Source organism: Lactuca virosa, chromosome 1 (genome assembly GCF_052849685.1).
Source record: "Lactuca virosa cultivar CGN04683 chromosome 1, Lactuca_virosa_CGN04683_v6, whole genome shotgun sequence".
Lineage (NCBI taxonomy): Eukaryota > Viridiplantae > Streptophyta > Magnoliopsida > Asterales > Asteraceae > Lactuca > Lactuca virosa.
The window spans coordinates 137,706,584-137,730,919 of record NC_136426.1 but is presented as its reverse complement, the minus strand read 5'-3'; the positions used below and the strand labels follow the sequence as shown (position 1 = coordinate 137,730,919).

Genomic DNA, 24,336 nt, shown 5'->3' with positions numbered 1-24,336 from the left:
TAAATCATATCTATCATTTTTAATCATATCAGTTTTGAATCATCCGATTTTGAATCATATGTTTTGAATAATATAATTTTAATTAAGTTAAAATTTTCACATAATTTATTATTCATAAACAAGTTTTGATTTTCAAACAAATTTTGGATCTTCACTTATAAATATGTCATGATGCAAATAGTTGTATACTTTGATTATATCATGTGTTACATAACTTTTTGTTGATATCATGTTTTTTAATATGTTATGAAACAAGTTGAATACAGAGCAAATGGTTATATGCTCTAAATCATATTATTTTGAATCATATCGTTTAAAATGATATCAAATTTGAATAAAAACATTTTAAATTATATCTTTCTTGCATAGTCAATTAAATCTATAGTTATATTTATTATCATAATATACTTGTGGTATCAATGTAAAATTTTAAAGGTAAAGACAAGGGCGTATTTAACATGCATGAAGGTAGGTCTTAGGACCTACCTAAGATTTGAATTTCATTTATAATATATATACCACAAAAATTAGGAACCACCTTAGAAAAAATAAAAGACCTACTTTGAGTTTGTTTTTAAAAAAATTTCTTAAAAAACCATTTTAAGAGGAGAAAAAAATAAGTTATATGGGGCATTTGTGCTTTTAAATATATAGGGTTAAATATAATATATAGTTTTTATCAAACAATAAGGTATAAATGCACTAATAATCAACTAGTTTTTCATTAAATCGTTCGGTTTTTTCAATTATACTTTAGTCGGTTTTTTAAAATTTTAATTGGTGGTGCCTGATCGGTTTTTTCAGTTATATTTCATTAAATCGTATACGATCCGACCCAACCCGACCCCTTCACAAGTGTTGCTGATTTTTTTTTATCGGCTCCACTTAATTTAGGAACCACATGATATTTTGTTCTAGATTCGCCATTATAAAGAACAAACTTTAAACCGAAGTAAACCCCAAACTTTTAACGTAAGAAAACTATAAGTATAGGAGGAGCCTGAGATACGTCCGTTCTTTATAGGAAAGAAAATATAAAAAATAATGTTCTTTATTATTATTATTATTATTAATTTTTTTTGAGAAAGAAAAAAATCCTTTTCATAGCTTTCCTCCCAAAATGGAGAGACTTAGGGAGAAATTTACTGATTACTAATAATTATATTTATTTACCCTTTCAACATTATATACACCATCACGTATACGTATCTTCTACGCATCATCTTCAACGACAATACTCTGCTGCTCTGCTTTGGTGGTCGACGCAGCTTTCATCTGCAGAAGAGACGGTGATTTCCCTATCTTTTTCTCTGTATTAATGTAGGACTAAACTTTGTAACCTGAGAATGTGGTGATGTTAGCTACTAATTCCATATTCATATTCTGAGGTTCTCTTCTTGTTGAATTCATTAATTACAAGATTCGTTGGGCTTGAAGCATCAAAATTGTGGTTCTAGAATTGCTTCGATCGAAATACTTTCTTGTTTGGGCTGATAACGATTTATTTTATGAAGAAAACTTGATATTAGATTTTGAATGTTAATACGACTATATTTTTGTTCATACCTGTTCATTCTGCGACTCTTCCTCCACTTCTTCACTCTGTAAGTGAGTTTCTACCGCTCTTTAACGTTCAATCTCATACACGATATGATAGATATATAATGAGATATGTGTAATTGATTTATTTGTTTAATTGTTTGTTATTTGTGAAATATTGACTGTGCTTTATGACTTTCTACTGTGTTCTTTGCTTTTCATGCTTTATTGATCAGCATACTTTCTGAATCCTCCTCTACACTTTCACTTTTTTATGTTATTGTGTTATCTATAACTTGAGTTTTAGATATTCACCTGACTTGTTTTATTACTTTATTTGCTAGTCTTTACTCTTTTTGAGTCGATTGTTGATTTGTTGCTGTTTCAAGTTTGATATTATTGATTTATAGAAGATCTAATTATAATTATAGTTTTTAACATTCAACAAGTTCTATATTATGAAAAAAAATTGTTTTGTGAATGCACACATTTTAAATAATTATAAGTTCATCGTATTATAAATTTGTTTTTGTATATTATAAGTTTCTGAATTATAAATACTCGAAAAGATAATTAAATTTTGGAAACGTTAATTTTATAAGCTGGACACAAGTGAGTTTCAATCCTGGATTCACCACTAGTGCATTCTTATTTCTTGTTTAGATTTCAAAGTGGTGTTAATTTGTTGAGTACTTAGTATGGTTCCCAAGTAGTAGTAGCTTTTCATGTGCTTTTTGCCTTCTGATTTAGTTGTTACATTTTTCAAACTTATAATAATAATATCATTAAATCTAATGATTGTCTAATTATATGATTGGACAGGAACTCAGCAAACCTATATAATGGAACCACAGCAGCAACAACCATCACAAAAGACCAGCAAAAAGGCTGCAAAAAAAGAAGCCGCCAAGGCAGAAAAACTTAGGCGGCGGCAGGAAATCGCCGCCGCCACCTCCGGTGTTGCTGCCGGTGTACCTGACCCTCTTGCCGCCAACTATGGGGACATTCCTTTTGAAGATATTCAGTCAAAGGCGGTTTCAAGTCGCGTGTGGACCCCGGTCAAATCACTTACTCAGGAGCTCATAGGCCACACGGTGCTAATACGGGGTCGAGTCCATAAGAATAAGCCGCTTGGAAAAATGGTGTTTTTGACTGTTAGAGAAGGTGGGTACACTGTCCAGTGTGTGTTAACTCTAGCTTCTGAAGTTGTTAGTCCTGAAATGGTTAAGTATGCTGCTGGTATTAGCAACGAATGTTTTGTTGATATTGAAGGAGTGGTTACTTCCCCCCTTAAGCCCATCGAAGCTCCCTCTCAGCAGGTTAGTTTCTTTGTTTCTTTGTGATTTATTTATAGATACACTAGTGGTATTTTGAATGTTTGAAAACTAGATTAATTATATGACATGTGAAGTTTTAAGGAAAATTTAATTTTGTATTTGTCATTTTGTAGGTTGAAGTTCAAGTTCGGAAGATCCATTGTGTAGACAGGGCTGCGGCTGTGCTTCCTATAAATATTGAAGATGCTTCCAGAAGTGATGTTGAAATTGAAAAGGCTTTGGAGGTATGATAATTGATAATTGATAATTGATATGAGTTTGGTTAATGCACGAATTAATTATAGCAATATGCTTTCCATTTTTTTTTTACTATAGTTGTACTTTCGTTTGTTATTATTGCATCATTTGTACACACATGAAAACCTGATATATAACTTGTGCCATTTCATTATAATTCTAATCATTTTTTTTTCCAATGTATGATGGTCTAATAAGAAAAAAGTACATTGCTACTTATTGCATATAGCCTCTAAACTTACACAACTTCCACCAATGAACTTGTCCCCTTCATATAAATTTATAATTTTGCAGGATGGAACACAACGTGTGCGTGTTAATCAGGATACCCGTCTCAACCACAGGATTTTGGACTTGAGAACGCCAGCAAATCAAGCGATTATCACCGTGCAGCACCAAGTGTTAAAGGTATCACATCCTTTTTTTTTTTGACTTAATTAATGGGTTAATCACTTAATCTGTAATGTGGGCTAAGTAAATAAAAACAACTTGGCTTAATGAGTTAAGAGATGTTTGCAGTTATTCTTATTTCACCTCGTCTTCTCTTACGTTCTTATTGTTGAACATTGTGAGATTTTATTTTTCGGATTCCAAGGATTAAATTGTCATTTTATATTTTTATTCAGCGTAGAAAGGAAACATAGTAACATACCTTATGTATATGTTAACGAAAACTATGAATTTGTGCAGTTATTTGGGAAGTTTCTAGGTAAGAAAGGTTTTAGACAGATCCCAACTCCAAAGATAATTGCGGGCACAAGTGAAGGTGGTGCAGCTGTTTTTAAACTGGATTACTATAAACAACCTGCATGTCTTGCACAGTCACCCCAGCTTCACAAACAGATGGCAATTTGTGGTGATCTTGGACGTGTTTTTATTGTGGGTCCCGTTTTTAGAGCTGAAGATTCTAATACCCATAGACACCTGTGTGAATTCACAGGTCTTGATTTCGAAATGGAGATAAAAGAGCATTATTCCGAGGTATGATTTCTGAACGATGTAGTGAATTTACAGTGTATGTTTTTAATGGAGTTTTTTTTAGGTGATGGATATCGTGGACTACGTTTTTGTTAATATGTTTAACAAGTTGAATGAAAGATGCCAGGAAGATCTAGAAGCTATTAAGAAGCAATATCCTTTCACGCCTTTAAAAGTAATTCAAATTCCTTCATTTTTCCTTTATATTATAACATATTTGGGTAGTGTTTGGTACGACATAATCAAAGAAGGAACGGAAACAATTCATTTCCATTGGAATGAAAAAAAAAGTTGTTTATTATATCGTATGGAATGGAATTTACCATTTCGGAAGAATTTGATTTCTTCCATTTTGCTAACTTTCTTTCCTTAGGTAATTACCTCGTGATGGAACAGAGTGAAAATTTTTAAAATAAGTCATTTGTTTATAAAATTCTCATTAATATAAATATTATTTGATTCCTTTCATTTTGATAACTTTCATTCCTTAAGTAGAAATTTTAAATCACAAGAATCTTTTTAAGCATTTCATGATTTCAATTTGATTATGATTTCGTATATTAAAAATAACAACAAAATACTTTTTTATTTAATCTTATATGTGCAGTATTTGCCTAAAACCTTGCGGCTTACATTCGAAGAAGGGGTTCAAATGCTAAAGGTTTGTAAAAATATAATATTTCTTACTAATCAGGCTTGTGATATATAGTTTTAGTTTTTTTGATTTTTATTTATTTATTTATTTATTTTTTAATTTCAATTTCAAAGTATGATTGAATAGGAGGCTGGCATGGAGGTAGATCCACTTGGAGACCTTAACACAGAATCAGAAAGAACATTAGGAAAACTGGTTTTGGAAAAGTACGTTGAAATTCTCAAACTATTAACATACCCGATATTTTTTTCTTCCAATTTTGCCCCTGAAGAGGTTTTTCTTACTCTTATCTTTGTAGGTATGGAACTGAATTCTATATACTACACCGCTACCCTCTTGCAGTTCGACCTTCCTATACAATGCCTTGTCCAGATAACGAATTATATAGCAACTCATTTGATGTTTTTATTAGAGGTCATGTTGAAAGTAGCCCTAAAAACCTTTGTACATTATGATAATGTCGAGCTTTTAGGGGTAAATATATAAATCTTAATCTGAAGTTCCATATGTTTTTCTTCTATTCAGGGGAGGAGATAATTTCAGGGTCTCAACGTGTGCACATACCTGAACTTCTGGAGGCACGTGCAAGAGCATGTGGGATTGATATCAAAACCATATCATCATACATCGATTCGTTTAGGTATATGTTCTTTGTCTATTGTAGCATCCTACTTCCATTTCTTTTTATTAGAGCATTGCACTTCTGTTTTCTTTATTGTGTTGTAGCATCTTGCTTTCATATCTTTTTATTACAACTTTGTATTCCAATTTTTTTTATAACGCATCACAACTTTGAAATTTTACCCAATTATGTCTTGACTTTTTACAAATTTTCCCTCGTATGCTTTTTCTTGATAACTAATCAACTATGTTGTGGCATTTGTTTAACAAATCAATGAAATTATCTTTGCTGTCTCTTGCATTTTTTTAATTGACCAAAAATGACTTACGAGAGAAAGTCAAGAGAATTGAGTCTATTCTTATTAAGTCTTAACCTTTTACAAATTTACCCTCGTGATATGCTGTTTATGATAACTATATGTTGTGGCATTTGTTGAAGGTATGGTGCGCCACCACATGGTGGGTTTGGAGTTGGATTGGAACGTGTTGTGATGCTCTTCTGTGGCCTTGACAACATACGCAAAGTCTCACTTTTCCCACGCGACCCTCGAAGGCTAGAACCGTAATTTTACATTCTTTAGTGATGGATCTTTTTGGTATATATGTTCAGCAAAATCAGTTATATATTTTTGACAGTATTGTTAATCTTTTTTTTCTTTTCTTTAGCGATATGGATTTTTTTGACTTTTTATCAGCATTGCGCCCTCTATCGAGTCATGCTAATTTGTCTAGATACAACCACTACCAAAGAAAGTAAATTGTAGGTTCATGACTATTCTATGTCCATAAGTAGGATTTGACTTGTTCAAGCTATAATTAGTTATATGTCCTTATCAAACTTGTTTAACCATCCATTATCCATAGTTGGTATTTTAACTCAAGATATTTTCCTCACTAGGTGTTTGATGAAATGACTTATTGAAATGTTAATGAGTTTTCATAAAATTAGATTTCAAGTTACTCTGAAATGATTTCCACTTTTTAATGTTTTTTTACTTCTCTAGCACCTTGGTAGTTTTATAAAAGTTTTAAGGTTACTAGCCACATGCAAGTCTTGAATTTCAATCAAGATAGGCGATTGTGAATGTTGGACCTCATTTATAAACCTATCTCCACTATCCATATACCTTTTCAAGGTTTATAAATAGGTACAACACTTTTATTTATTTCTTAACCTATAGAATATAAATCTTTATATGTACTCATGTAGATGATGTGATGACGTGTCATGCTGTCCAACATTAGAAATGTTTTTACTTTAATGATCTAGCTAAATAGCATGCTTGTGATACAAAAGACTAGCATTTTTTTGGCTCATTAGCTTGAAATATTTACAACAAACTTGGTAAAGATTTGTCCTTTAAAACTAACTTGAGATATCAACCAAAGTAATCATAGAAATTAAAGGATTAAATCCTAATTTTATGTGGAATCTTCCAAAAATAAAATTTAAGTTTAAACAAAAAAACCTCCAAAGGTTTTACTATGGGAGCTGATTCGTACACAACAATTTTTGGCCATCCACAACAAATTTTTATAAATTGACAAATTTACCCTTTTTTATATTTTACACTTTACCCCCTTCCCACAAATAGTCTAAAAAAAACCCTACCTAAGTATTAGACGAACGGCTCCACGTACGGCAATTCAATTCCCACAAAAGATTCTGCCATCTCTAGCCTCCACGACCGCCAATTGTCGCCGGATTGTTCCACCGCCGTCCCATTCGTCGCTATTGTCAGCTTGCTCCACCGGCGTCCCACTGTTCTGTCATCACTTTCGGCAAAGGTACAAACAAAACTCCAAAAAAAAATAGTCTATGGTTGTTTTCTAAATTTTATGGAATTATCATCGATCAGTGGGTTTGTTTCTTGTGGTGTTTAATGAAATTATCATCAATATTATACATCTTTTTTTAATAGACGAGGCTTTATGATATTCAATTTGAGTGGATTTACACTGTTTTGCATATTGTATTTCTTATGTGAATATCACGTGCTCAACAAGAAGATATATATGTGTACTGAATTGTTATATTACACCACTTCCATATTATTGTTTTGATACTTTGTTTTTGTTGATTAGCTAATCCAGAATACTGATTTGAACTTCCAGATTTGTTGAATAAATGGAATTGAGTGAAAAAGTCTATTTAGCTACTTCAAAATTTGACTCGTATGACGATTTATTAAAAAAGGTTCGAGAATTTTATTATTCTAAAGGATATGGGATATCTGTTCGTGGTTCAAGAAAAGACAAGCACATGATTTTACAATGTGACAGGAGTGGTTCATATCGAGATATACGAGGCATTGCAAATAAAAGAAAAAAAAACTACTGCATCTCGTTTGATCGATTGTCCTTTCAAGATTGTGGGCAAAAAATGTAGTGATGGACCTGATGGTGATGGCGCTTGGACATTTAACGTGAAGGACTTGACACATAACCATGAGCCATCTACGGACATATTTGGGCATCCATCGTTTCGTCAGTTGTCATCCGAAAGCATAAAAAGTGTTAAAGAAATTACCAAAGCTGGAATTCCCCCGAGACAAATTCTTTCATCTTTGCGTCAACAAACCCCAAATCTACCGGCCATCTCTAGAACTATATATAATGTGAAGAAAAAAATTCGAAGGGAAAATTTAGGGAATCGGCCCATGATCAACGCATTATTTGAGGAGCTTGAAGAATGTGGTTTTACATATGATATATTTCACATAATCCGAAGGGGCGTATATCTCGTTTGTTTATTGCACACCCTTTGTCGATTAAACTGGTCAAAGCCTTCTCTGATATCTTTGTGATGGATTGCACCTACAAAACCAATAAATATAACATGCCACTCCTTGATATGCCATTTTTTAGAGAGCTTCATTCTCATATTTCTCACTTTGCCTTGAAGGAGATATATAGGGAATATGATGTTGCAAAAGATGGTAATATTTATATTTGTTATTACATTTATTATTGTTTATTAACCTTTATTATTTACCCACTTTTATTAATTATTTGGTATTTTTAGGTATTATAACTCCTTGCACCGGTCACTTTATGAAAACTATGAGTCTTCCATGTGCTCACAAGATAAAATATTGGCAAGGAACTACTTTTTCGTTGGATTTAATCCATCCTCATTGGAGGATTGACACGTTATCGTTAAATGTACTAAATGATTTGCATGGTGAAGGCATCGATAGATTCGATGAGTTGCTTAATGAATTGCGTTCAACGTATCAAAGGTGGCCCTTAAACAAGAAAGAACATGTTCTTTCAGTGATTACAAAACTTGTGAACCAATCTGTTACCATTTTTGAGCCCGTGATTCAACGATCAAAAGGAAGACCTCCAAAATCAAAAAAGAAAAGAGGAATAACTTCCACAACAAGAGATCCTTCAAATTTTGAGTTGGTAGAGTCATCACAAAGACACAACAAAGTGGATGGTGAAAACAACTTAATTGATTTAAATGTATATCCAGTAGATACCTTTGATTTAGACGGTTATTTTTGAATTCATCGTGGTTTTTTTATTTTTTTATTTGGATAGTTATTTGGTTTTCTATTTTGGATAGTTTTTTGATAATTTGTTTGGTAAAAAGTTTGCTTATATAATTTTTTTTATTTTAGACGTTATTATTAAAGGTTGTTTTAAATATTATATAATACATTTTTTTATTTGAAAAGAAAACAGTAAACCAATTTACGATGAGTGGTTTCTAACATAATTTTAAGTTTAACATATACTATCGTGCAATAAGTATATTAATGTAGTAAAATAAATGAAATAGTAAAACAATTATTTTGGAAAAAAATTATATGCATGGTAGAAGAAATATATTAATTTAGTTGGAGGGTGTAAAGTATAAAGTTCGGTAAAATAAAAGAAAGGGTAAATTTGTACATTTATAAAAATTTGTTGTGAATGGCAAAAAATCGTTGTGTACGGATGAGCTCCCTTTTACTATTAATATCCTCAAAACACGAGACACTGACAATCCATGACATCACTTGAAGCTGAGATACATGTTACCAAATTACATTTACTCATCAAGCCCATCATAATTTTCTATATCCTTCAATATATACTCACCAAAATCATTTCTTGAAGCTAACTTTAGGAGAATAATAAGTGTATTCAAAATATATTTAAAATTGGGACTGACATCAGGTCAAATAATTGTATTCAAAAAGTATTTGGTCGACATATGAGTTTGTTTCTATAAGCCAATAGTGGTTATTTTGATTTGAACTTTGAAGATACCAATACCACCTCTCATATATTTGATCTTATAATATGATAATATATTTATGTTTTAATACTCACCTCATAACCTGCTTCCTTTAGTAATTGTCTTGTTGACCTTTATGTTTGGAAGCCCATCACCAAAATTACGGTTCTAGCCTTCGCCTTCGAGGGTCATGAGGGAAAAGTGAGGTTTTGTGTATGTTGTCAAGCCCACAAAATAGCATCACAATATAAGATATAATTTTAAATACTATTAATTTGATATATTATTTAATTATATTATATAGAGTTTATGATTTAAAAAACCGAAAAATAAAAAATAGTAACAGCATAACAAAAAGTACTTTCTAGTTAACTTTATATGATAAAATGTTATTTAAATAAAATCATGAAATCCCTAAAAAAATGTGTGATTGGAACTTTTATAAATAAAAAAATAAGTTATATACTTATATTACATTTTTCTCTTTCCATTCCATGATGGAATGAACCTAAGGAAGAAAAGTTAATAGTATGGAAGTAAATCAGATTCCTTCGAACAAGGTATATTCCATTCCATGGCACAAAACAAACAACTTTTTTCATTCCAAGGGAATAAACTATTTCCGTCGTACCAAACACTACCCAAATATGTTATAATAATATAAATAAAAGAAAAAAGGATTTGAAATACTTTCAAAGGCGTGAAGGGATACTGCTTCCCAATAGCTTTTAGCTTTGCCTCACATATCACATTCAATTTATCAAACATTTTAACAAAAAGGTTATTCAACGACATCCATCACCTACATAAATCCATTATCATATCATAAATAATTTAAACTTTACATATATACTGTAAAAAAATCACTAAAACATGTTCTTGATATAAATCATACCTTAAAACAACTCTCTTTAATCTCCATTTCGAAATCAAGACCTGTGAATTCACACAAGTGTCTATGGGTAAAAGAATCTTCAGCTCTATAAACAAGACCCATAACAATTACTTTTCGAGCATCAGCACAAATTTCTTGTAATCCAGTTCAAAAACAGCTGCACCACCTTCACTACTTCCTGCAATTAACTTTGGAGTGTTGATCTCTCCAAAACCCTCCTTTTTTCAGATACTGCTTAAACAACTCTATGATTGTCATACATCTTTAACTTCATCTACAATGGTAATAATTGCTTGATTTGCTGGAGTTCGCAAGTCAACAACTCTGTGGTGCAAAAGGGTATCCTGGTTTACACGAACAACTTGTTTTCCAGCCAGCATAACTGAAATTGAAATTAAAATTGAAATAAAAATGTTGCAGATTACGTTCTTCATATCATGATACCTTCAAATCCTCCTGGATTTCAACTTCACTTCTGGCAGCATCTTCAATGTTTATGGGAAGAACAGACAAAGCCCTGTTTATGCAATAAATCTTCCTAACTTGAACTTCAACCTACAGATGATAAATTAGATGTTTCCAAAATAAAAGACACATATTATTCTTATTGATTACTAAAAAATTGAAAGCTTGAATAGATCAATTCACCTGTTGAGAGACCTTTTTAATGGTGTAGGGGGGATAGAAACCACTCCTTCAACATCAATAATACTTTGCTAATAGAAGTCGCGTACTTAACCATTTCAGCACTAACAAGTAAGAAGTTCAGGAACCGATAGATCACAGAGATCACAGAGGGTGTTTGTTTTATCTTTTTAACCAACTTTTGGCCTCTATCTTTTCCAAAAAGTAAAAAATGAGGTAAGATGTTTGGTAATGGGAAAATATCTTTTAAAACCAACTTTTGAGAAAGAAGGAAAAGAAGCATTTTGAAAAGTCAGGTATCCGTGTCTTTTTGTAACTTTTCAACCCCTTGACACTTAAATTACTCAAAAAAGCTAATCCAAACCCATTATTAAAAATATCTTTTGTAAAAAGTCTAATTTTTACAAAAAGTCCTTTTACAAAATGGACTTCTGAAGGCAAAAAGATATCCCAAACACCCCATAGATCTATTTTGTCATTTTATGGATTTTGTCTTTGTTTAAACATTTTACCCATTTATATTGGTCATATTTTGAACCGGCAATGGAATGAGTTTGGAGAAAATCAGTTTTCATCCAAACTTTTTAATAAATTTTAAAATTTGATTCAACCCCATTCCATAATCTGTAGGGTTACGAATAATCGAACTCATACTCTGATCAACCGAATCAACAGATATCCGCCACATTAACCCGACCCATTTAAAATATTTATAAATTAATTGCAATGGGTAAACATGCACAACAAAATGGATTGTAGAAACTTATAAAACTCCAAAATTCTATGTTTACTTGTAAGTTGTAACTACTATTTTATTGTACAAAACTCCAAAAATCTATTATTATGTTTTATCTAAAAAGTCAAAAAGCACATTAGGTAGATGAAACAATAAGAATTCACTAGGATACCAATTTTTATTTATTTATTTATTTATTTATTTTTTTTTACAAAAAATCGATTGCAGAGTTGAGGACTTGAGGTGTGATTTAGTGCGATGTGAGTTGAGGTACGATCTGTTAATGTGAATGTAAGATTGTTGATTGCAGTCATAGAGTTGAGGTGCGATTCATGAGGTTCCGAACTTCAAATTGCCAATTGATGATTTATAATGAAAATGGAACGAGAACAACTCTCGCCTCCTTGATAATCGGTCCTCCCTTTTGGCGGTTTGGCCTATGGGCTTTAAAATTTGGAATTAAAAAGAAACAATTACGGAAATTAAAGACTATAATTCTAATACTTATATAGAGTGTGTTATAAATGGAGCATATGGATAAATAATTTGTACCCAACCCTTTTAATAGAAATGTTTACGAGTCGTTAAAGGGTAATATATATATATATATATATATATATATATATATATATATATATATATATATATATATATATCCAAACCCTTATAAGTCTTATGGGTTTGAATCAAATTAAGTTTAAAACCCGCCTTATTGTCGGATCTAGTAATATTATTTGGTTTCTAACACAAACAAAGACAATCTCATATTCTCGACAAGTTTCTGATCATCGACTTTTATAATTTGTGATCTCAAATATAAATTGTAGTGTTTTCAAATCTCATTATTCTCATCTCAATTTTTATTGATACCTTTTATAAATTTCATATATGGGATTCTTGCTTTCTCAAAGTTTTCGGATTTTTTGTTTCAGAAAATTACATCAAAATGATCCGGTGTTATAGGTTCTCATTCTTCCACAGAGAGGAGGGTGTTCCTATTTGTGATAGTAGACCATAATTTGGAAGGAATTGATGAACATAGTTGGAAAGCCCTCGTTTAGAAACCTTTTAACACGATTAAATGATGAGTGGTTTAAAAATGCAATGAAAAAATTTGGCATGCATCCTTAGGATGGAAGGAAATTCATTGTTGAAACAAACAAATAAAGATATATCTATTTTGATCAAAGTGAAAAGCTATAAACAATTTTTTCTTTTCGGTAATTGTCTTAATTTATTGTTAAATCGGCTAAAGGGACCTAGACTATCACTATCCTTAGAGCTTCTCCAACCACAAACACTAAAATGATGATTATTTAACACCATTTTAGTGATTTCATTCCGACCAACCTCTAAAATAATGTTTTTTAGAGAATTTTACATTTGACATCTATATTTGGTGTTCAAAAGGAGTCAACACAAAAATGGTGTGACTTTTAAAGGTTGATTAGAGTAAAATTGGCCTCTAAAATGGTGTTTTAGAGATCCATTGGAGTTGACTTTATTCACAACTAAAACAACCCAACTATTTATTAAAAAATTACTTTCTCTATCTTCCACATAAAGAACTCAACTAAAATCAAACTTTCACTCTCATTAGCAACCCAAATCAACTTAATCTTTCATTTACTTTTTGTAATTTAAATTTAATTTCTATTACTTTTTAGATTATGAAAAACATAAACCTATGATTTATTATTATTTTATATTTAAAGTTATAAAATTTAAAACAAAAATTATAAAAAAACTATAGTAATAATCGTCTTCATTTGTAGAGAAAAAAAAAACGCAGTGCATTTGTTTGTATTTTTAGTAGTTATCAAATGTATTTTGTAACAAATAAGTTATATATAAGAAATTAATTATAGTATCAATAAAAAAAAAGTGGGGAGAGTTATGCACAACTAATAGGTCCGTGGGTAAACCCGGTTGTTGGTTTTAGACAAAAAAATTTCTTTTAATATTTTGCCAATCGACTGAAGTTTTGGTGGTTACCAATGGTGGTAGTCTTAGGCCCGACGACTACACGTACAACTATATACATGACTAATGAGGGCTAACCTAAGTATAGTACATTGGTTACATACAAGGGACAACAAAAAATACAATACACAAGCATGCCCTTTTTTCTTTTTAAATTTTTATGTTTACCCCCGCCCCGGTAATATTTATAATCTGATTTTCCTTAATGATTTTCGTTCGTTAACTTAGAAAAAAACTATTTTCTTACGTGCTTAATTTTAGAAAATTACACTTATTGGAGCTATGTTATGAAGAACTTCCTTCGTGGGAAGAATATGTGGGAATATGTCACTGGGACTAAACCAAACCTTCAGTGCCTCAAGCTGAAAATTTTGGTTTGTTAGTTGATTACTTGGGAGACTGATAACTCCAAGGTCATTACTTGGATTAACAATTCTGTTACTCAGTCTATTGTTATGCAATTGGCTAAATATGACATAGCAAAGAAAGTGTGGAACCATTTGGAGAGACTGTATACTCAGTCCAATTTTGCTAAACAGGATCAGTTAGAGTATGACATTCGTTCATTTCAGTAAAATGATATGAGTATTCAAGATTTCTATGTTGCTATGTTTGATTTATGGGATCAGTTGGATCTTACTGAATCTAAAGAGTTAAATGATTTTGAGTCTTATATTGCTCAGAGGGAAGAACAACGTTTGGTTCGGTTTTTGATGGCGCTACGTTCTGACTTTGAAGGCCTACATGGAACAATTCTTCATCGTTCCACACTTCCCGCAGTGGATTATGTTGTTCATGAGCTTATTGCTGAAGAAACTCGTATCTAGTGTCATGCAGATAAAGGGTCTAAAGCAATCTCACTCCTACTTCCACTCCTGTAGTGCTTGTTGTTTCCACTAATTAGTCTCGACAAACTCCAAGGGTTGCGTATGATGAGTGTGCCTTCTGCAAACAGAAAAATCACCGGAAAGCTCAGTGTCCATTGTTAGTTAACAAGGGTAAATCTGGTCAGACTCAGTCGGGACAACAACATAGGTCTGGTCAGCAGAAGTTTCAGCCATGTTCTTTTGGTGCTTCTCCATGGACACCTCACCCTCCACAGTTCACTTATGTTTCTGCTCCATCAGTTGACACCGAGTCAGTTGGTAACATGTCGCCTTCTGCATTGGATCCCAAGGTTTTTGAGAGTTTCATACAGTATTTGGCCTCCAATCCTACTGCCATGTCTGCATCGATGTCTCATTTTGGTCCTACTTCAACCGGTACCTCAGGTATACCTTCATCTTTGTGGATTTTATATTCTGGTGTAACCCATCACATGTCTCCTTATTTGTCATCATTTACTTCCCTGTCACGCATGGCATCCATCTATGTTATGTCTGCTAGTGATATATCTATAACAGCTGAGGGTGTTGGGTCTGTTTCAATTCCTCATATGTATCTCCCTGATGTTTATTACATTCAGAAACTTTACCCTTCTAGATTTCATATTTTGTCGAGATCTGAGTTTTGGAACTCTTGGATTCGTTGAAAACAGCTTAATGCATTAAGATATTGGAGTTTAAGCGAACACGGCATGTTTGTTGGCAAACACGGCGTGTTGGCTTGGTTTTCCCCCGATCGGAATGTAACATACATAAAGCATGGTTCCAAAATTTTCATTTTTAATTATTAAATAGACAGTTTTATGAAAACATGCCATCATAAACGTGAATCATAGTATCCATAACAATAAAATCAGAGTAACATCCCAGGTAAAACATCATCATGGTGTGTGCAATGCAGTCATCCCGAACTCTTCCCTTTGCTACCAGAAGTACCTGAAACAAAAACTGAAAATTGTAAGCACGAAGCTTAGTGAATTCCCTTAAACTACCACATACCATACATATACTCACATATAGTGGGCCCCGCCCTGTCATGGGGCCTTGCCCGACATCAGACTAAATCCAGCATCGGGTCCCACCCGACATTGGGCCCGGCCCGACATCGAGCTGAGCTCAACATGCATATGACACATATCAAATATACACATACAACAATCACATAGATACAATCATACAAATAATCATCGGGCACCGCCCGACATCGAACCTTAGTCCGAAAGCATACAAGTAGGAACTACATCGATTTTTTCAGGAATTCAATAATTATTTTTCTTTTTTTGTTTGAAAAAAAATTCAATAATTACTTTCTTACTCATGGTTTACCTTATTATTATAAGAATTAAGAAACCAATTAACTAATCATAATACTGTCATTAATTATAAATTATATTGCTAAAAAAATATTAATCATAAGTAAAAAATAACGTAAATATGTATTAACTAATAAAGTAAGAATTATAAATTATCTTTTCTTGAACTTGAAGTTTGTAAAAGAAAATGACGTGAATGTAATTTGCAATATAGTCCCTTTGCCAATTGCCTATGATTTTTAACTGCAGTCAAATTGATGTGTTATTGAATATGCAAATTATAATTGTCCAACCACAATATTAAGGAAATTGGGCTAAGGGGGCGCTGGGCTTGGGATTAGTTTTTATTTTTGGCTAAAAATAATTAATATGGTTTATAAATAATAGTATATAAGTAAAATGAAAAATGTTGGAGGGGGTAGCATACCTGCTAGTCCCTGTACTGCCTCCGCCCTGTGTAAGAGTCACGAAAACATAAATCATACAACTATTCCTCGGGCCCCGCCCGGCATTGGACCCTGGTCCGGAACATACAATCATAAACACGGGCCGGCATTGGTGCCTTAGACCCGTTCAATCTAGGAGGAAACTCACCTCAAATGTCGGCTGATAGCTATAAACACCTCTGCTCCGGAATCAGCTCTACTCAACCCCTAAACAGAACAACCCCTTAGATACCATTACATAATCATAACCCCTTAAGAGTCAATTTGGTCAAAGTCAAAGTTAGCAAACAAGTCAAATCAAGGTCAAGGTCAACGCTCCGAGTTGACTCAACTCGTCGAGTTATCCTTCAACTCGCCGAGTTTCCATAAATCACAGGATCGCGATATTTCAAATCAACTCGTCGAATTTCCCTTTAACTTATCGAGTTCTCCTTTTTCAACAGAATCGGGACAACCCCAAACCAACTCGCCGAGTTCCCCTATGAACTCGTCGAGTTCACCAGTCTGCCAGCCTACTTAATGCATTAAGTCACTATTCTTCAAACCAAAGCCCTATCTTCCAGATCTAGACTGAAAATACGTCTAGAAGGGTAAAGTTTCCAACTTTACCCATTAAGAACCACCCAAAGGCATTAAGCTCAAACCCTAATCCAAAAAGGCTTATGACTTAAACCAAAAATCATCATATCATCAAGATAATGCTCAAGAACATAGATCTGGACCTTAAAGGCCAAAAGGTCACGTAAAGTCTCCAACTTTACTTGCATGCTTGGACAAAAGAAGCTTGAAAGGCCAAAACAAAGGCTTAGAAGGAGCATGGTGCTCTTAGGGCCATAAAGTTGGCACCTTTATGCCATGAAAGCTCCTTAAGACCCTAGATCTGAAAGGGTTTACCCATATGGGATGTCCAACTCTCCAAAACCACTTCATTTGGGAAAAAACAAGCAAAAGAACACTAATATGAAGATCTAAGTAACCATAAAGCAAGGTTGAGACTTTATACCAGAAAGATGTCGAAAATGAAGCAAGGATTCTGGATCTAGTAGCTCCTTCTTGTACCTTCCAAGCTTTCCTTTCTTCCAATGGATCCAAACACACACCACACACTCAAAAATGGCTCACAAACTCTCAAAAGTGCCTTAGGGTTTTGAGGTTAGGGTTTAGGGAAGTGGAGGCTGGAAATGAGGCCAACCTAAGAGGCTTAAGTTGTATAAATAGGGTGCAAAACCCCAGAATTTGGGTTTCATTCCCTTCAGCCAACTCATCGAGTTGAGACCTCCCAACTCGTCGAGTTGGTCACTTAATATGTGCGGTCCAAAACATCTCAACACGACGAGTGTGGGGCTACCAACTCGTCGAGTTGCTTTATAAAATTGAATAAATTATGAGTTAAAGTACATACCATGGACCAGACGTTAGATTGAAGTTGGTAAAAAAACACGGCGTGTTGGGTCTACAGGGACTGTTGACCTTGACTTTTTGACCTTTGGACTTTTGTCTTTGACCAAGTTTGACCTATAAGGGGTATTGGTGCATTTTGAGTCGTATCTAAGGAATTGTTTCTGTTTAGGGGTCGAGTAGAGCTGATATTCGGAGCCGGTACCTATTCAGATATCGTTCAGCATTCGAGGCGAGTCTTCCTCACTGGGTTTGGCGGGTCGAAGGCACCAATGTCGTCCCATGTTATGTATGTTATTATGCTAGCTGTCTTCGTGACTCTTGCATGTGTTATGTGTTTATATATGCTTGTCGGGTTAGGGCCCGATGACCAACTATATGCTATATATCTTTGTGATTGTTGCATGTGTCGGATTACGTATTATATGATATATGAATGTTGGGCGGTGCCCGAACTATTACCGATCGAGGCCCAATGTCGGGTGGGGCCCGAAGACAAGGCGGGGCCCATTTCATGTTATTCTATGTATGGTATGTGGTACTTTGGGAAACTCACTAAGCTTTGTGCTTACGATTTTCAGTTTATGTTTCAGGTACTTCCAGTTCCAAGAGGAAGAGCTCGGGTTGACTACATCGCACACACCATTGGGATTCCGCATATGATACTTTACTCTGATTCTATGACATTTGATACATTTGTCTTGTTTGAAATGTATGAATGATATTTGGAAATACTATTTTACCTAATTTAAAATGAATTTTTTTTGGACCATATTTTGGGATGTTACACATGATTACTTGTATTTGTTGGTTATTGTTTATCTATTGTATATGTCGACATAGTGTGGTTGGGTTGGGGCGTTAAAATTTGGTATCAGAGCCTTGGTTTGAGGGATTCGGGTACACTCTCGGGTATGTTTGAACTCAAACTGAGGATTTGGTAATCTTTTTGAAAAAGAAATAATTTTTCTAAGAAGATTTCTGTAAAGAAAAAAGGGTGTGATGCGTGCAATCAGTCGAGCTCAAGTAAGTGATTCCCAAAATACCCATACCTAAGTATATGACTAGTATGTCTGTTATGTGAATTGCATGCTAGAGTAGGGCTAATGATACCTTCAGGACTTGCATGATAGAATGGCCTCATTTCTGATGCCTTTGTTGCTATGTGGAGTCTCAGATGCTTGTCTGGCTATCCCATCGTGGGCTTCCTCCAATGAGCAGTTCAGGCAACACGTTGCACAAAGTTGACAAAAGGTAGGTTAGAAAGCCATACCGAGGGTGGAACCCTGGTATTGCTCTTTGATGCCTAAGTTAGATGTCATATGTAGGGCATGGGTACGGGTTAGATATAGATGCAAAGAGTGTGTTTGCTTACCTTGGTTTGGTTGGAACCTTTTTTTTTTATATTTAGGGCTCGGACCAGTTCGTGGTTTCTTATTTTGGGTCTTGGTTGGTCCTTAGGTTGTAAGGGTAAGACTCTTTGTTTAATAAAATAAGTTTTCCTTTTCCGTGTTTCTTGGGGATGCTTCATAGGTTGTGTACGGGAGTAGGGTGATTCTTGTTATAGATGCTCGATATCGTTTATGTATTTGTGGTTATGTTACCAAGTCGGGTTCGTTGGCTAGCCTGGTATTATGTGGGCTTCCATACATACCCCATTAATCCCCCAGCCTAATTATTATAAAGTGCAACCGGTTTATAATAATTGGGCTTAAATGGTTGTTTTTTTCCGATTTGATTAAGAATGGTCAGTACGTGTTGTCTTTCCCACGCGCCTAGATCCTCGTGAAGGCCTATAGGCACTTGAGTATTTTTGTAGCAGTCGGCTTTCCCGCTTTTCCTTTCATAAATGCTTGTCACATCTTTGACAATAAGGAGGATGGTAAGGAGGACGACCACCAAGATTGTAAGGATGATGGCCACCAGGATGGTAAGGGTCTGATTGGAAAAAGTGGTAACGTCCTATTACATGCCAAAACCATCCAGGACGGTGACGAATGTTTCCGAGGACGGCGAAACTCCACTCTTCACTAGAAAAACTTCTATCTTCAATGTCTTCCACTCCAACTTCTGTAAGCTTGTTTTTAACTTTTTTTTTACATCGTTTTCCTCATTTTTTACCTTGAATCACATAATACAAATACCATCAAAGTAGGTCCATTCTTAACATAAATTAATCCAATTATACTTATAAAAACAATGAATAAAGCATGTAAAGTTGACAGATCACTAGCTTTATATTGAAGGCCATTATTTGCATGTGTGGACTAGAATAGTCTTATGTATGATTGGTTGTTAGTTTATATGGTTTGTTTATATGTATATACGAGGAGTTGATGGCGAGAAAGTGACAGGATGTGAGTCTAGAGACTCATGTTGACAACAGAACGACGATATGTCGTGAGTCCAAATACACACATTATTGGTAGGACGACGAAAGGTCGTGAACCACTGTTTGTATGCATAATATATGTATTGTGATATATTGCATTTTGGGGAACTCACTAAGTCTTAGCTTACAATAGTTGATTAACTATTTTGCAGATGCTCTTCAGATCATAGGAAGGGTAAAGTCTGACTGTACACACACATTAGCACCATGTTTTAGTTTTCCGTGCGTTCTAATTATACTCTAAATAAAATAGTTAGTACCATGTTTTGACAATGATTGAATAAAAAGGGATTTTTATATTACCATTGGGTACGAGTATTATCAATATACTCTACTTTAAAGATGAAAAATTTATGTTGAAAATCAGGACGTTACAAGTTTGACTCAAATAATATACAATAACACAAATCATTTTCCAAAAGAAATTTCTCTTAATTTACATGTATAATATATGAGTTGTTGTAACATCCCAAAATTCAAGCCCGGAAATTTCATTTTTAAATTAATAATTTTTAAAACATTTTACCATAACACTGTCAACAAAGCAACACATTACAAAATCATAATGTTGTGTCCTAAACCATGAAATCAAAAATAAGGAAAATCAGAGTACAATCCCAGAAAGTCCGATGCGGAATCATGTGTGTGTGTGTGATGCGATGTTATGCCGCCGACTCCTTCCCCTTAGACGAAGAGGTACCTGAAACCAAAACCGAAACCGTAAGCACAAAGCTTAGTGAGTTCCCCCATCATGCCACATACCAAACAATATCATCGGTATCTTTCAACCGGTAATCATCATCGGTATCTTTCAACTGGTAACTGTCATCGGTATCTTTCAACCGGTAACTGGGGACTATTCCACCCCTACCACTAGCATACAACAACAAGATATAAACATACAGTCAGGCATATCCGGGTACTGACCTACCCTTCGGTCCTAAGGACCACTGTCAGGGAAACTAATCCCTATTATACACGTAACATATCATACAGATAAAACTCCTGACCAAAGCACGTAACCAGACCAAGATAATTATCACAAAGACAATCATCTTCTAAATACCCCACTTTGGTGGGCCGACATTGTGGCCTTAGACCCACCCCTACTGGAAGGTAACTCACCTCGTACGAGTAGCTGCTGATAATCTGTGCGGGAAACCTCTGTCTGCTGCTGCTCCGGAAATCCTCCGGCTACAATCCCCACAAAACACTCAGTCAGAATCTGATATCTACTCTTAGGGTAAAATGACTATTTTACCCCCAACCAAGTCCAAGTCAAAGTCAACTTCCAGTTGACCCGACTCGCCGAGTTGGGCCGTCAACTAGTCGAGTCCCTTCCCTTTACTCGTCTTTATCCACGACTCGACTCGTCGAGTTTGGCAACGACTCGATGAGTTCCCCTTCTTTACGAACATCAATGAACCTTCATCCGACTCGCCGAGTCGTATGAACAACTCATCGAGTTCACCTTCAACTGATGAACAAGTCCTGACCTTGACTCGCCGAGTTGTATGAACAACTCGTCGAGTTCATCTTCAAACATAAGGAGATTGCCTTGGACTCGCCGAGTCTGTTCTAGCACTCGTCGAGTCCCATGAACTCCAGGTCTAAAACTAAGTCCAATGCGTTGGGTCACTCTTTCTGTCCTGCTACAACCCTTCTAACACCCAACTGAGTTCTTTGACCCTCAACAGATATGGGACTCAAAGCCTTGGACTCGTCGAGTCCCAAGAACGGACTCGTCGAGTCGATAACGTCCATACCCTAAATCCTCAATTTCTGATGTACAACACTTGACCAAATGATAGATCCAAGCCCCTAAGCTCGATCTAGCACGTAAAGTTACGAACTTTACGTGCATGCATGGGACTTTTGAGCCAAAAAGGCTCTAAAATGGCTCTTTTGTTGCATGGGGCCTTCCTTGGGTGCAAAAGCAACCCAAATCTGCCTTGTGACTCTCCCCAAGTGCTAGATCCGAAGTCTTGACCCCCAACCATGTTTGCAAATCATGGTTGGTCACCTCATATGGCTTAAAAGCCCTAAATCCTCCCCAAAAAGGGATCTAACAAACAAGTAAGCAAGTTACAGACTTTATACCTTTCAAAGACTGCAAATGATGAACCAAACTCGAATCCTTCAGTTTCCTCTTGATCCTTCTATGCTCTTCCTTCTTCCTTGTGAACAAAACCACCAAAATCACCACAAATACCTTTAGATCTTCACACACTCGGCTAGGGTTTGCTATGGAGGGTCTTTGGGAGCAATAGGGGCGAGTGGTGGCTGAAAGAGATGATTAAATAGGGTGCAAACCCTCAGATTAGGGTTTTTTCCAGTCAGAGCCTACTCGTCGAGTCTGGCTGCCGACTCGACGAGTCCATCACTTAAGTCCCGCGTCTAATCTCACTCCTACTCGGCGAGTTGGGCCTTCAACTCGCCGAGTCCTAGGCCAGAAATGCAAAATACGACAAAATAAATTACATACCAGGAACCGAGTGCCACAAATCTCCCCCCCTTATTTCAAACTTCGTCCTCAAAGTCTACTGCTCGTTCCTGGAAAAGTTCTGGGTAATGCTCCATCATCTCATCCACCGGCTCCCAAGTCCACTCCGAGCCCTTCCGGTGCTGCCATTGCACCTTCACTAGTTCCACCTTCTTGTTCCTCAGATCCTTCGACTTCCGGTCGAGGATCGCCACTGGCCGCTCAATATAATTCAAGTTGTCATCGACCTGAATATACTCTAAGGGTACCACTGCTGAGTCGTCCATCAAGCACTTCCGCAACTGGGAGACGTGGAAAGTGTTGTGGATCTGGCTGAGTTCAGCTGGCAGATCCAACCTATACACCACCTTGCCCACTCTGGCTAGGACCCTGAATGGTCCAATGTACCTGGGGCCCAACTTGCCCCGTTTCCTGAATCGGATGACGCCCTTCCATGTCGACACCTTCAGGAGAACCATATCCCCGACCTGGAACTCCAGGTCTGATCGGCACTTATCGGCATAACTTTTCTGCCGACTCTGAGCGGTCTGAAGCCTGCTCCGAACCTGTTGAATCCTCTATGTCGTCTTAAGCACTACTTTGGTGCTTCCCATTACCCTCTGGCCAACCTCGCCCCAACATATCGGGGTCCTGCACTTCCTCCCGTACAACATCTCGAAGGGAGGACGATCGATACTCGCGTGATAACTATTGTTGTACGAGAATTTAGCCAACGGAAGGTAAGTATCCCAACTACCTCCGAAGTCTAAGACACACGCCCGCAACATGTCCTCCAAAGTCTGGATCGTTCGCTCACTTTGACCATCGGTCTACGGGTGGAAGGCGGTGCTAAAATGCAGACGAGTACCCAGCTCGTCATGAAACTTCTTCCAAAACCTGGAAGTGAACCGAACATCTCTGTCTGAAATCACCGACACTGGCACCCCGTGCTGCGCCACCACCTCTCTGATATAGATGTCGGCCAGCTTCTCGGCCGAGATGCTCTCCTGAATCGGAATAAAATGAGTGCTCTTGGTCAATCGATCGACGATGACCCAAATCGAATCCACCCCTCGTGCGGTCCTGGGAAGCTTTGTGATAAAATCCATCGTAATGTCCTCCCATTTCCACATCGGAATATCCAACGGCTGCATCTTGTCGTGTGGCCTCTGGTGCTCGGCCTTGACCTTCCTGCAGGTCAAGCACCGCTCCACGTACCATGCTACATCCCGCTTCATGCAGGGCCACCAATAGTCCAGGCGAAGATCCCTATACATCTTCGTCGCCCCGGGATGAATGGAGAATCGAGATTTGTGCGCCTCCTCCATCAGAACCTGGTGCACACCCCCGTGGTACGGCACCCACACCCTAAGGTGTAGTGTCAATAATCCTCGGCTGTCATAGTCAAAGGAGGAAACCTGTCCCACAATCTGCTTGCTCTTCTGATGTTCCTCCTTCATGGCCTCCTACTGGGCCTCCCGAATCCGCTCCAAAAGCGGAGTCACCACTGTCATCCTCAGACAGATATCCCTGATCGGCGCTGCCTTGCGGCTAAGCGCGTCGG

The 24,336-nt window shown here is 35.9% G+C and overlaps 1 protein-coding gene across 1 annotated transcript; it reads left to right on the top strand.

Moving 5' to 3' along the window:
- The first annotated feature begins 1,188 nt into the window (after positions 1 to 1,188).
- LOC145106821 (aspartate--tRNA ligase 2, cytoplasmic-like) lies at positions 1,189 to 6,210 on the top strand. The gene is made up of 11 exons (XM_079043752.1): positions 1,189 to 1,289; positions 2,362 to 2,858; positions 2,990 to 3,100; positions 3,408 to 3,521; positions 3,804 to 4,094; positions 4,156 to 4,266; positions 4,699 to 4,752; positions 4,873 to 4,952; positions 5,045 to 5,160; positions 5,272 to 5,386; positions 5,807 to 6,210. The coding sequence occupies exons 2-11, from the start codon at positions 2,382 to 2,384 to the stop codon at positions 5,931 to 5,933; spliced, it is 1,596 nt and encodes a 531-aa protein (XP_078899878.1). The 5' UTR covers positions 1,189 to 1,289; positions 2,362 to 2,381; the 3' UTR covers positions 5,934 to 6,210.
- Positions 6,211 to 24,336: the final 18,126 nt, after the last annotated feature.